The 14,314-nt window shown below is 49.4% G+C and overlaps 1 protein-coding gene across 1 annotated transcript in view; it reads right to left on the reverse strand.

Moving 5' to 3' along the window:
- Positions 1-1,602: 1,602 nt before the first annotated feature.
- Positions 1,603-14,314, reverse strand: part of LOC135532656 (alpha-actinin-1-like) — a 62,569-nt gene continuing 49,857 nt past the window's right edge. The window contains exons 16-20 of the mRNA XM_064960122.1: positions 12,287-12,466; positions 12,006-12,152; positions 5,690-5,770; positions 3,707-3,865; positions 1,603-2,340 (exon numbers count right to left, since the gene is read on the reverse strand). Coding sequence (XP_064816194.1) covers positions 2,182-2,340; positions 3,707-3,865; positions 5,690-5,770; positions 12,006-12,152; positions 12,287-12,466 — 726 coding nt within the window. The 3' untranslated portion in view covers positions 1,603-2,181. The remainder of the gene's footprint in view (positions 2,341-3,706; positions 3,866-5,689; positions 5,771-12,005; positions 12,153-12,286; positions 12,467-14,314) is intronic.

Consider the following 14,314-nt stretch of genomic DNA (forward strand, 5'->3'; position numbering starts at 1 on the left):
TGCTGATCGCTCTGTCCCAACTGCTGTATGGAATGTTGACCGCTCTGTCCTAACTGCCATATGGAATGTTGACCGCTCTGTCCCAACTGCTGTATGGAATGTTGACCGCTCTGTCCCAACCCTGTATGAAATGTCATGTACTGGAATGTTGAGTTCTGTTCTGCTGCATGGGTCATTACTAAGGCAGTTAGTTTGTTCTGCAGCATCAGTCCCAACTGCTGTAAGGCAGTTGCTCTGTTCTGAAGAATGTTGGCTCTTACTAAGGCAGTTAGTTCTGTTCTGCAGCATCAGGTCCCAACTGCTAAGGCAGTTAGTTCTGTCCTAACTGCAGCATCAGGTCATTACTAAGGCAGTTGAGTTCTGTTCTGCAGCATCAGGCCTCTGTCCCAACTGCAGTTAGGAATGTTCTGACAGCATCAGGCCATTACTAAGGCATGTTGAGTTCTGTTCTGCAGCATCAGGTCATTACTAAGGCAGTTAGTTCTGTTCTGCAGCATCAGGTCATTACTAAGGCAGTTCATTCTGTTCTGCAGCATCAGGCCATTACTAAGGCAGTTAGTTCTGTTCTGAAGCATCAGGTCATTACTAAGGCAGTTCATTCTGTTCTGCAGCATCAGGCCATTACTAAAGCAGTTCGTTCTGTTCTGCAGCATCAGGTCATTACTAAGGCAGTTAGTTCTGTTCTGAAGCATCAGGTCATTACTAAGGCAGTTAGCTTCATCAGAGGCACAGCAGAGGTATATTGTGATGCTATGTCAGTGTGTACTGTGGCAAAGTAGGAATAAGTCTGCAATTATAGCAATTTTTCTTTATTTAATTTTTTAAATATTTTTTTATCAGGTGAAGAAAAAAGACCTTTTTTTGTTCTGTATAATAAAATATGTTAACTTTATTCATTTTCTGAAGAAAAACAATAACAAGAAAGAAATACATTTCTCCCCCTCTTTGTAAACCTGGAGAGATTTGCTGCATTGCTGCACAGGAAGCAAGTGCAACTGAGGCAGAGTGTGAGGGAGGGAGTGGGGAAGGAAGGAAATAAGGAAGGAAGGAAGGAAGGAAGGAAGGAAGGAAATAAGGAAGGAAGGAAGGAAAGAAGGAAGGAAGGAAAGAAGGAAGGAAGGAAAGAAGGAAAGGGAAGGAAGGAAAGAAGGAAGGAAAGAAGGAATTAAGGAAGGAATTAAGGAAGCAAGGAAGCAAGGAAGGAAGGAAGGAAGGAAGGAAGGAAGGAAATAAGGAATTAAGGAAGGAAGGAAGGAAGGAAGGAAGGAAGGAAGGAAGGAAGGAAGGAAGGAAGGAAGGAAGGAAGGAAGGAAGGAAGGAAGGAAGGAAGGAGAGGGGCTTTCTCGGGGTGAAGTTTTCGCTAGGTACATAATCTAGAATCAGCGCCCCCTCTCCCAGTCCTAACCTTAACCATTAGCGGGGAAAATGCTAAACTGACCCAAGATCAGCATCTAGGGGCAAATTCAATGTCGGGAGGTAAGGGCGGTGGAGGTGGAAAGTGGAAGGGGTGGAAGAGGAGAAAGTGGCAGACAGGATGACAATGGCATATAATATAAGGCCAGCAACATATAAACATGTTTTGAGTGTTATAGAGAGCCTGATGCCAGATCTGTCTGTTCTGTTTTGAGCTGTAGAGCAGAGCTAGCCTGATGCCATATCGATCTGTTCTGTTTTGAGCGCTGTAGAGCAGAGCTAGCCTGATGCCAGATCTGTCTGTTCTGTTTTGAGCGCTGTAGAGCAGAGCTAGCCTGATGCCATATCGATCTGTTCTGTTTTGAGCGCTGTAGAGCAGAGCTAGCCTGATGCCAGATCTGTCTTGTGATGTTTTGGCAAACTGGCGTGACAACGATGAGTGACGGTATGGTAAGATATCACCAACAGATCTGGGACCCAGACAAGAGCAGGGCTGTAGTGATGGCCCAGTGAGAACAAGATGTTGATGTCTTTTCAATCAAAAATACATATTTTTTCCACATATTTTTACCAAAAATTACATATTTTCAACCAGAAATATGTATTTTTGACGTCTTTTCAAACAAAATGACGTTTTGTCAACGTCTTGTGCTCACTGGGAGGGCAGTAGGAGGGTCTTGTGGGCGGTGGAGAGAGCAGGTAGACTGGTGCGTGACCTCATAGGGCATAACCTCCCAGGTCAGGGGTCAAAGGTCATCCAAGGATCACTCAGAGGTCACTCTCTCCGTAGAGTGCGGTGGAGAAGGACATGTAGTCCAGGGCGCCGGGGACGGCGTCGGTGCCGGTGTAGGGCGCCATGCGGGCGATGCAGTACTCTGCCTGATCAGGAGGCAACTCACGACGAAGCTCATCAGCCATGATGAAGTTCTGGTGTAGGAAGAGCGAAGAAGGGAAGAATAGTTTTGTTTAGTAAATCAGGATTTAATGTTTGATGTTTACGTCTGTATTCACTGTATAGCCCTGCCAGATGATGGACAGAAATTGAAGTCATAGTATTTCCCATTGGTTTTCTATTGGAAGCCCTATTTAATAGGAACCTGGTTGCAGTTCCTATGGCTTCCACTAGATGGCAACAGTCCTTAGAAATTGGTTGATGTTTTTCTTTTGAGAAATGAAGAAGTACGGCTGTTCTTTGTGAGTGTCACTCCAGATGGATTCTACTGTTTGGTGTGCGTGAACTGGAACGCCCTTCACGTCGTTTTTATCCGGTATTGAACACAGTATATTCCGTCTTCAATTTTATCGATTATTTACGTTTTAGGATACCTTAGGTTGGATTAGAAACGTTGTTTGAAATGTTTGGACCAAGATTACAGGTAAACTGATTAGATACTTTGTAATCATGTTGGGCGAGTTGGAACCGGTGTATATCTGAATCAAACGTGCCAAATAAATTGACATTTTGGGGATATATAGAAGGACATTATCGAACAAAAGGACCATTTGTGATGTTTCTGGGACATTTTGGAGTGCCAACAGAAGAAGATCTTCAAAGGTAAGGCATTTATTATATCGTTATTTCTGACTTTTGTGTCGCCACCTGCCTGGTTGATTTTAGTGTGTTTGTATGCGGGGCGCTGTCCTCAGATAATCGCTTTCGCAGTAAAGCCTTTTTGAAATCTGACACTGCGGCTGAATTAACAAGAAGTTAAGCTTTATTTTGATGTATTACACTTATATTTATAGTTATCTTGAATGTTGATATTTCTGTAGTTTGAATTTGGCGCTCTGCTATTTCACTGGATGTTGTCAAATTGATCCCGCTAACAGGATTGGCGCGGGAAGGGATCACTAACAGGTTAACTTATTGACTGATTGATTGACTGATTGATTTACCGATTACCTGATTGACTGATTGATTAACCGATTAACTGATTGATTGATTGACTGATTGATTAACCGATTAACTAATTGATTAACTGATTGATTAACTGATTGATTGATTGACTGATTGATTGACTGATTGATTGACCAATTACCTGATTGACTAATTGATTAACCGATTGATTGATTGACTGATTAACCAATTAACTGATTGATTGACTGATTGATTAACTGATTAACTGATTGATTGACTGAATAACTGATTGATTAACTGATTCACTGATTGATTAACTGATTGATTAACTGATTGATTAACTGATTGATTGATTGGCTGATTGGTTGATTAACTGATTGATTTGATTGCTTGCTAGCTTGATTAATTGAATAATTGCTAAATGTATATGATTACCTTGTCCCCAGCCAGGACCTTGAAGGAGGCCATGACCTGGTCAGCGGTGTCTGTATCGGCCGTCTCCCGGGACATGAAATCAATAAAGGCCTGGAACGTGACCACGCCCACCCGGTTGGGATCCACGATGCTCATGATGCGAGAGAACTCCGCTTCACCCTATTGGACAGGAACCATAAACACTATCACCAAGGAGACCATCACCAGAGCAACAAGCAAATACACTGCAAGCATCACATGACATACTGCAGTTAGCAGATGGAGCTTTCACATAAAGGTGATGTATAGACTGTGTTCCAAATGGCATACCAGTCCCTATAATATAGTGGACTACTTTTAACCAGGTCCCAGGCTATGACGTAAACAAACTATACTTTTTAGACTGTAAATGAGAGACGACATATTTTCTCGTTAAGAGATCAATCTGATCGTGATTGGTGGACCGTTTTGTTTCCAAATGAATGTGGACTGATCTTGAAGAGACAAGTGAACATTTGTTGCCTTTCCACAAATGGCTACAAGGCAGACAGACACATATTGGTACATTCATAGGTTCATAGGCACACATAGGATAGTACTTGACAGAGGGCGAGATGGAACGGGTGGTTTGGCTTTACCATGTTGTAACCGAGGGAGATAAGGCAGGTTTTGAAGTCTTCCGCTTCCATCATCCCTGTTTTCTTCTACAGGTACCAGCCAGGGACAAACAGTACGAAGGAGGAACAGATTGAAAGGTGGAACAGGAAATATGGGTGGGGGATAAAGTAGGGGAGGGATGTCAAAGGTACCCAGGTGGACATGAAGATGGGGGTGGACAGAAGAAGAAGAAGAATTGAGGTAGAAGGGGCATAGAGGTGGGTAGACGGAATAAATTGAGGTAGAGGAGGCATAGAGGTGGGTACAGGGAATACATTGAGGTAGAAGGGGCATAGAGGTGGGTAGAGGGAATGAATTGAGGTAGAAGGGGCATAGAGGTGGGTAGACGGAATAAATTGAGGTAGAGGAGGCATAGAGGTGGGTACAGGGAATAAATTGAGGTAGAGGAGGGATAGAGGTGGGTACAGGGAATAAATTGAGGTAGAGGAGGCATAGAGGTGGGTACAGGGAATAAATTGAGGTAGAGGGGGGATGGAGGTGGGTACAGGGAATAAATTGAGGTAGAAGGGGCATAGAGGTGGGTAGAGGGAATAAATTGAGGTAGAGGGGGTGTGGAGGTGGGTACAGGGAATAAATTGAGGTAGAAGGGGAATAGAGGTGGGTACAGGGAATAAATTGAGGTAGAAGGGGGATGGAGGTGGGTGGGTACAGGGAATAAATTGAGGTAGAAGGGGGATAGAGGTGGGTACAGGGAATAAATTGAGGTAGAAGGGGGATGGAGGTGGATACAGGGAATAATTTGAGGTAGAAGGGGGATGGAGGTGGGTACAGGGAATAAATTGAGGTAGCAGGGGGATAGAGGTGGGTAGAGGGAATAAATTGAGGTAGAAGGGGGTGGAGGTGGGTACAGGGAATAAATTGAGGTAGAAGGGGGATGGAGGTGGGTACAGGGAATAAATTGAGGTAGAAGGGGGATGGAGGTGGGTACAGGGGATAATTTGAGGTAGAAGGTGCATAGAAGGGGGTACCGGGAATAAATTGAGGTAGAGGGGGTGTGGAGGTGGGTACAGGGAATAAATTGAGGTAGAAGGGGGATAGAGGTGGGTACAGGGAATAAATTGAGGTAGAAGGGGGGATGGAGGTGGGTACTGGGAATAAATCGAGGTAGAAGGGGGATGGAGGTGGGTGGGTACAGGGAATAAATTGAGGTAGAAGGGGGATAGAGGTGGGGACAGGGAATAAATTGAGGTAGAAGGGGGATAGAGGTGGGGACAGGGAATAAATTAAGGTATAGGAGGGATGGAAGGGAATAAAAGGTACAAAACAAAGAGAACAAAATGACATCATTAACCTCAGGCCCCTGCAGTGTGGAGCTGTGTTCAGTACCTGTGCATCGTTGGCGATATCGAAGCCCAGACTGATCAGGCAGGCCTTGAACTCCTCAGCCCCCAGGGTGCCCGAGTGATCCTGGGGTGTCAGGTGTGGTAGGGGGCCAGGTGTGAAGGGTCAGGTGTACCAGGTGTGAAGAGCCAGGTAGGAGCCCAGGCCAAGTGTGCCAGGTGTGAAACGCCAGGTACAGGGCAAGGCCAGGTATGCCAGGTGTGAAGGGCCATGTGGAGGTGTGCCAGGTATCAGGTGAAGCCACAGTTCATGCAGCACAGCACACATGGAACAAATGTGTCAGAGAGGTGTCAGTGAAGGGGTTGGGTGAAGAAGACAGGAGGGGTAGGGTGGATAGGAGAGGGTAGGGGTGTGTCATGCAGAAAGAGATGTAGGGTGTTAGATTGAGAAGGGGTTGGATATAGGGGTGGATGATAAGGGGTTTGGGATAGGGGTGGATGGATGGATGATAAGGGGTTTGGGATAGGGGTGTATGGATGGATGATAAGGGGTTGGGGATAAGGGATAAGGGTGGATGGATGATAAGGGGTTGGGGATAGGGGTGGATGGATGGATTGATGATAAGGGGTTGGGGATAGGGGTGGATGGATGATAAGGGGTTTGGGATAGGGGTGTATGGATGGATGATAAGGGGTTGGGGATAAGGGTGGATGGATGGATTGATGATAAGGGGTTAGAGGGGGGGGGTGGATGGATGATAAGGGGTTTGGGATAGGGGTGGATGGATGGATGGATGATAAGGGGTTGGGGATAAGGGTGGATGGATGGATGATAAGGGGTTGGGGATAGGGGTGGATGGATGATAAGGGGTTGGGGATAGGGGTGGTGGATGATAAGGGGTTGGGGATAGGGGTGGATGGATGGATGATAAGGGGTTGGGGATAAGGGTGGATGATGATAAGGGGTCGGTGATAGGGGTGGATGGATGATAAGGGGTTGGGGATAGGGGTGGATGGATGGATGATAAGGGTGGATGGATGATAAGGGGTTGGGGATAGGGGTGGATGGATGGATGATAATTGTGGATGGATGATAAGGGGTTGGGGATAAGGGTGAATGGATGATAAGGGGTTGTGGATAGGGGTGGATGGATGGATGATATGTGGATGGATGATAAGGGGTTGGGGATAGGGGTGGATGGATGATAAGGGGTTGGGGATAAGGGTGGATGGATGATAAGGGTGGATGGATGATACGGGGTCGGGATAGGGGTGGATGGATGATAAGGGGTTGGGGATAGGGGTGGATGGATGATAAGGGGTTGGATATAGAGATGGATGGATGATAAGGGGTTGGGGATAGGGGTGGATGGATGATAACGGTGGACGGATGATAAGGGGTTGGGAATAAGGGTGGGTGGATGATAAGGGGTTGGGGATAGAAGTGGATGGATGATAAGGGGTTGGGGATAAGGGTGGATGGATGATAAGGGGTTGGGGATAGGGGTGGATGGATGATAAGGGGTTGGGGATAGGGGTGGATGGATGATAAGGGGTTGGGGATAGGGGTGGATGGGTGGATGGATGATAAGGGGTTGGGGATAGGGGTGGTGGATGATAAGGGGTTGGGGATAGGGATGGATGGATGATAAGGGGTCGGGGATAGGGGTGGATGGATGGATGATAAGGGTGGATGGATGATAAGGGGTTGGGGATAGGGGTGGATGGATGATAAGAGGTTGGGGATAGGGGTGGATGGATGATAAGGGGTTGGGGATAGGGGTGGATGGATGATAAGGGGTTGGGGATAGGGGTGGTGGATGATAAGGGTTGGGGATAGGGGTGGTGGATGATAAGGGGTTGGGGATAGGGATGGATGGATGATAAGGGGTTGGGGATAGGGGTGGATGGATGATACGTGGATTGGGGATAGGGATGGATGGATGATAAGGGGTTGGAGATAGGGGTGGTGGATGATAAGGGTTGGGGATAGGGGTGGTGGTTGATAAGGGGTTGGGGATAGGGGTGGATGGATGATAAGGGGGGGTTGGAGATAGGGGTGGTGGATGATAAGGGTTGGGGATAGGGGTGGTGGTTGATAAGGGTTGGGGATAGGGGTGGTGGATGATAAGGGGTTGGGGATAGGGATGCATGGATGATAAGGGGTCGGGGATAGGGATGGATGGATGGATGATAAGGGGGTTGGGGATAGGGGTGGTGGATGATAAGGGGTTGGGGATAAGGGTGGATGGATGATAAGGGTGGATGGATGATAAGGGGTCGGGGATAGGGGTGGATGGATGATAAGGGGTTGGGGATAGGGGTGGATGGATGATAAGGGGTCGGGGATAGGGGTGGATGGATGATAAGGGGTTGGGGATAGGGGTGGATGGATGATAAGGGGTTGGGGATAGGGGTGGTGGATGATAAGGGGGGTTGGGGATAGGGGTGGTGGATGATAAGGGGTTGGGGTTAGGGATGGATGGATGATAAGGGGTCGGGGATAGGGGTGGATGGATGGATGATAAGGGGTCGTGGATAGGGGTGGATGGATGATAGGTTGGGGATAGGGGTGGATGGATGATAAGGGGTTGGGGATAGGGGTGGATGGATGATAGGTTGGGGATAGGGGTGGATGGATGATAAGGGGTTGGGGATAGGGGTGGATGGATGATAGGTTGGGGATAGGGGTGGATGGATGATAAGGGGTTGGGGATAGGGGTGGATGGATGATAAGGGGATTGGGGATAGGGATGGATGGATGATGAGGGGGTTGGGGATAGGGGTGGTGGATGATAAGGGTTGGGGATAGGGGTGGTGGATGATAAGGGGTTGGGGATAGGGATGGATGGATGATAAGGGGTTGGGGATAGGGGTGGTGGATGATAAGGGTTGGGGATAGGGGTGGTGGATGATAAGGGGTTGGGGATAGGGATGGATGGATGATAAGGGGTTGGGGATAGGGGTGGATGGATGATAAGGGGTTGGGGATAGGGGTGGATGGATGATAAGGGGTTGGGGATAGGGGTGGATGGATGATAAGGGGTTGGGGATAGGGATGGATGGATGATAAGGGTTGGGGATAGGGATGGATGGATGATAAGGGGTTGGGGATAGGGATGGATGGATGATAAGGGGGTTGGGGATAGGGGTGGTGGATGATAAGCGGTTGGGGATAAGGGTGGATGGATGATAAGGGGTCGGGGATAGGGATGGATGGATGATAAGGGGGTTGGGGATAGGGGTGGTGGATGATAAGGGTTGGGGATAGGGGTGGTGGTTGATAAGGGTTGGGGATAGGGGTGGTGGATGATAAGCGGTTGGGGATAAGGGTGGATGGATGATAAGGGGTCGGGGATAGGGGTGGATGGATGATAAGGGGTTGGGGATAGGGGTGGATGGGTGGATGATAAGGGGTTGGGGATAAGGGTGGTGGATGATAAGGGGGGTTGGGGATAGGGGTGGATGGATGATAAGGGTTGGGGATAGGGGTGGTGGATGATAAGGGGGGTTGGGGATAGGGGTGGATGGATGATAAGGGGTCGGGGATAGGGGGGGATGGGTGGATGATAAGGGGGGTTGGGGATAGGGGTGGATGGATGATAAGGGGTTGGGGATAGGGGTGGATGGATGGATGATAAGGGGTTGGTGATAGGGGTGGTGGATGATAAGGGGTTGGGGATAGGGGTGGATGGATGATAAGGGGTCGGGGATAGGGATGGATGGATGATAAGGGGGTTGGGGATAGGGGTGGTGGATGATAAGGGTTGGGGATAGGGGTGGATGGATGATAAGGGGGTTGGGGATAGGGGTGGTGGATGATAAGGGGTTGGGGATAGGGGTGGATGGATGATAAGGGGTTGGGGATAGGGGTGGTGGATGATAAGGGGTTGGGGATAGGGATGGATGGATGATAAGGGGGTTGGGGATAGGGGTGGTGGATGATAAGGGTTGGGGATAGGGGTGGTGGATGATAAGGGGTTGGGGATAGGGATGGATGGATGATAAGGGGTTGGGGATAGGGATGGATGGTAAGGGGTTGGGGATAGGGGTGGATGGATGATAAGGGGTTGGGGATAGGGGTGGATGGATGATAAGGGGTTGGTGATAGGGATGGATGGATGATAAGGGGGTTGGGGATAGGGGTGGTGGATGATAAGGGTTGGGGATAGGGGTGGTGGATGATAAGGGGTTGGGGATAGGGATGGATGGATGATAAGGGGTTGGGGATAGGGATGGATGGTAAGGGGTTGGGGATAGGGGTGGATGGATGATAAGGGGTTGGGGATAGGGGTGGATGGATGATAAGGGGTTGGGGATAGGGGTGGATGATAAGGGGTTGGGGATAGGGGTGGATAGATGGATGGATGATAAGGGGTTGGGGATAGGGGTGGTGGATGATAAGGGGGTTGGGGATAGGGGTGGATGGATGGATGGATGATAAGGGGTTGGGGATAGGGGTGGATGGGTGATAAGGGGTTGGGGATAGGGGTGGATGGATGGATGGATGATAAGGGGTTGGGGATAGGGATGGATGGATGATAAGGGGTTGGGGATAGGGGTGGATGGATGATAAGGGGGTTGGGGATAGGGGTGGTGGTTGATAAGGGTTGGGGATAGGGGTGGTGGATGATAAGCGGTTGGGGATAAGGGTGGATGGATGATAAGGGGTCGGGGATAGGGGTGGATGGATGATAAGGGGTTGGGGATAGGGGTGGATGGATGATAAGGGGATTGGGGATAGGGGTGGATGGATGATAAGGGGGTTGGGATAGGGGTGGATGGATGATAAGAGGTTGGGGATAGGGGTGGATGGATGGATGATAAGGGGTTGGGGATAGGGGTGGATGGATGAAAAGGGGTTGGTGATAGGGATGGATGGATGATAAGGGGTTGGGGATAGGGGTGGATGGATGGATGATAAGGGTGGATGGATGATAAGGGGTTGGGGATAGGGGTGGATGGATGATAAGGGGTTGGGGATAGGGGTGGATGGATGATAAGGGTGGTTGGGGATAGGGGTGGATGGATGGATGGATGATAAGGGGTTGGGGATAGGGGTGGATGGATGATAAGGGGTTGGGGATAGGGGTGGATGGATGAAAAGGGGTTGGTGATAGGGATGGATGGATGATAAGGGGTTGGGGATAGGGGTGGTGGATGATAAGGGTTGGGGATAGGGATGGATGGATGATAAGGGGGTTGGGGATAGGGATGGATGATAAGGGGTTGGGGATAGGGGTGGATGGATGATAAGGGGTTGGGGATAGGGGTGGATGGATGATAAGGGGTTGGGGATAGGGGTGGATGGATGGATGATAAGGGTGGATGGATGATAAGGGGTTGGGGATAGGGGTGGATGGATGATAAGGGGTTGGGGATAGGGGTGGATGGATGATAAGGGGTTGGGGATAGGGGTGGATAGATGGATGGATGATAAGGGGTTGGGGATAGGGGTGGTGGATGATAAGGGGTTGGGGATAGGGGTGGATGGATGATAAGGGGTTGGGGATAGGGATGGATGGATGATAAGGGGATGGGGCCATGCACAAGAAGAGACAGAGAACACAACACACGTTAGGACCTGAGGTGCTGAGGCTGTGACACAGTGCTGTGTTTGGTCCAGCGACAGGACATTCATTCAGAGGTCATTCGGCACAGTGTGACAGGCAAACGGCTTTGTGTTATGGTGTGCGACAGGCATATGTCCCTCATACATCATGTAACACAGTGGTTCCCAAAGTCAAGTGGTGAACATTTAGGTTTTTGCCCCTCGGAACTGATTCAGAAATTCAAAGCTTGATGACTGAGTTGGTTATTTGAATCAGCTGCGTTGTGCTGGGGAGGGGCGGGGGAGGGGCAGGGGAGGGCGGGTAGGGGCGGGGGCGTGGCGGGGAGGGAGGGGATGGGGCGGGGGAGGGGCGGGGAGGGGCGGGGGAGGGCAGGGGCGTGGGGGGGGGGCGGGGTAGGGGAGGGGCGGGGGGGAGGGGCGGGGGAGGGGAAGGGGAGGGGAGGGGGGTTGTGAAGCCCTGGTATAAAGCATATTTTCCCCCTTAGTCTGAGACATTAGTCTGAGACATTAGTCTGAGACATTAGTCTGAGACATGACTGTAAAACCTTGTAAGGCCACAGGGACACGCTCTACAGCCACATGTCTCTGGGGAAGAAGGTGTCCCCCCCACAGCACCTCTTCCTCCCTGTACGGTCTCTTCTCTGTGAAACTGACCCTAAAACGGTCTAACCCCCCCACAGCACCTATTCCTCCATGTACGGTCTATTCTCCGTGAAACTGACCCTAAAACGGTCTAACCCCCCCACAGCACCTCTTCCTCCCTGTACGGTCTCCTCTCTGTGAAACTGACCCTGTCGAAGTGGTTGAAGGAGGCTCTGAACTCGTTCATCTGGTCCTGGCTGATGCCCTTGGCATCCCGCGTCAGAATCTGGTTCTCGATCTCGTTGATGGTTCTGGCGATGGTGGTCAGGAGCTGCTCCCAGCCCACACGGATATGCTGCAGGGGGCGGGGGTGGTGGATATCAGACCCAAGATAGTCATCGTAAGGTTACACATTTAAAAAATTATTGTGAAGGTTCTACGGTTCTCAAGAAGAATTGCACCCGATCTCGATATCGTTTGCGTTCTTACCTCCATGGTGTAGTTGGTGTGCTTGTTGTCGAAGATGAGAGCTTCCTGAATCAGTTGGTGGTCTCCCTCCAATTGGTCGATCTTTGGCTTGTAGTTGACGATGTTCTTCTCGTATTGGCGGAGGTGGGTCAGCTGATCCTCCAGGGTTCCGTGCATCTCGATGGAGATACGACCAATCTCCTGCAGAGAGAAACATGGAGGAGGAGGAGGGGGGTTCAGCAAAACCAACTGGACAGAATGTTTGAGTTAAATCATTCTGCCGAGGATGAAACCATCCCCAGGAGAGGGAGGGTTAAACCCCAACTGGACAGAATAGAGACTAGAGAACAGAGACTGTTTGAATTGGTTGGTGAAAAACAGGCATGAGAACAAAGAACCAAAACTGCTCTCACCTCTAACCCGGACCTGACCGATCTAAACCAGCACCTCTCTCTGAGAACACTGACTACGAAGTGACACTCTTTTTCATGGCGGTCCGTGGAGCTGGACGGTAGGGGCTGGTAATATGAGTTGTGGATTGTACACCCAGGACGCCCTTGGGGTGGAAGGGTAGCCTAGTGGTTAGAGCGTTGGACTAGTAACCGAAAGGTTGCAAGTTCGAATCCCCGAGCTGACAAGGTACAAATCTGTCGTTCTGCCCCTGAACAGGCAGTTAACCCACTGTTCCTAGGCCATCATTGAAAATAAGAATTTGTTCTTAACTGACTTGCCTGGTTAAATAAAGGTAAAAAAAAAAAAAGTCACTAAACCTCAAGTCCAAGTCCAGTCACAAGTCCCAAGCATTTAAAGTCCAAGTCCAGTCACAAGTCCCAAGCATTCAGAGTCCAAGTCCAGTCACAAGTCCCAAGCATTCAGAGTCCAAGTCCAGTCACAAGTCCCAAGCATTTAGAGTCCAAGTCCAGTCCCAAGCATTCAGAGTCCAAGTCCAGTCACAAGTCACAAGTCCCAAGCATTCAGAGTCCAAGTCCAGTCACAAGTCCCAAGCATTCAGAGTCCAAGTCCAGTCACAAGCATTCAGAGTCCAAGTCCAGTCACAAGTCCCAAGCATTTAGAGTCCAAGTCCAGTCCCAAGCATTCAGAGTCCAAGTCCAGTCACAAGTCCCAAGCATTTAGAGTCCAAGTCCAGTCCCAAGCATTCAGAGTCCAAGTCCAGTCACAAGTCCCAAGCATTTAGAGTCCAAGTCCAGTCCCAAGCATTTAGAGTCCAAGTCCAGTCCCAAGCATTCAGAGTCCAAGTCCAGTCACAAGTCCCAAGCATTCAGAGTCCAAGTCCAGTCACAAGTCCCAAGCATTCAGAGTCCAAGTCCAGTCACAAGTCCCAAGCATTTAGAGTCCAAGTCCAGTCACAAGTCCCAAGCATTTAGAGTCCAAGTCCAGTCACAAGTCCCAAGCATTTAGAGTCCAAGTCCAGTCCCAAGCATTCAGAGTCCAAGTCCAGTCACAAGTCCCAAGCATTTAGAGTCCAAGTCCAGTCCCAAGCATTCAGAGTCCAAGTCCAGTCACAAGTCCCAAGCATTTAGAGTCCAAGTCCAGTCACAAGTCCCAAGCATTTAGAGTCCAAGTCCAGTCCCAAGCATTCAGAGTCCAAGTCCAGTCACAAGTCCCAAGCATTCAGAGTCCAAGTCCAGTCACAAGTCCCAAGCATTCAGAGTCCAAGTCCAGTCACAAGTCCCAAGCATTCAGAGTCCAAGTCCAGTCACAAGTCCCAAGCATTCAGAGTCCAAGTCCAGTCACAAGTCCCAAGCATTCAGAGTGGTTCATTCTGAGTCCAAGTCCAGTTCGACAGGACATTACAGTGTTCTGATATTGATAGCAATACCCCCAAAGGAACCTATGAAGCCAGTAAGTTCCAATACCAGAACTAATGGTCATTTCTGCTCAGCCTGGACTTTGGACCATGGAAATAGAATGAATAGAACATTCTGGTTCTCTACTCTGGGTCACCTCCATCTTGCTTTCGATCCAAGGCCCTGATGACGTTGGCATGGTTGGGTTAGGGTTAGGGTAAAGGTTAGAGGTCAGGGGTTG

The sequence above is a fragment of the Oncorhynchus masou genome, unplaced genomic scaffold (assembly GCF_036934945.1).
Source record: "Oncorhynchus masou masou isolate Uvic2021 unplaced genomic scaffold, UVic_Omas_1.1 unplaced_scaffold_1974, whole genome shotgun sequence".
Lineage (NCBI taxonomy): Eukaryota > Metazoa > Chordata > Actinopteri > Salmoniformes > Salmonidae > Oncorhynchus > Oncorhynchus masou.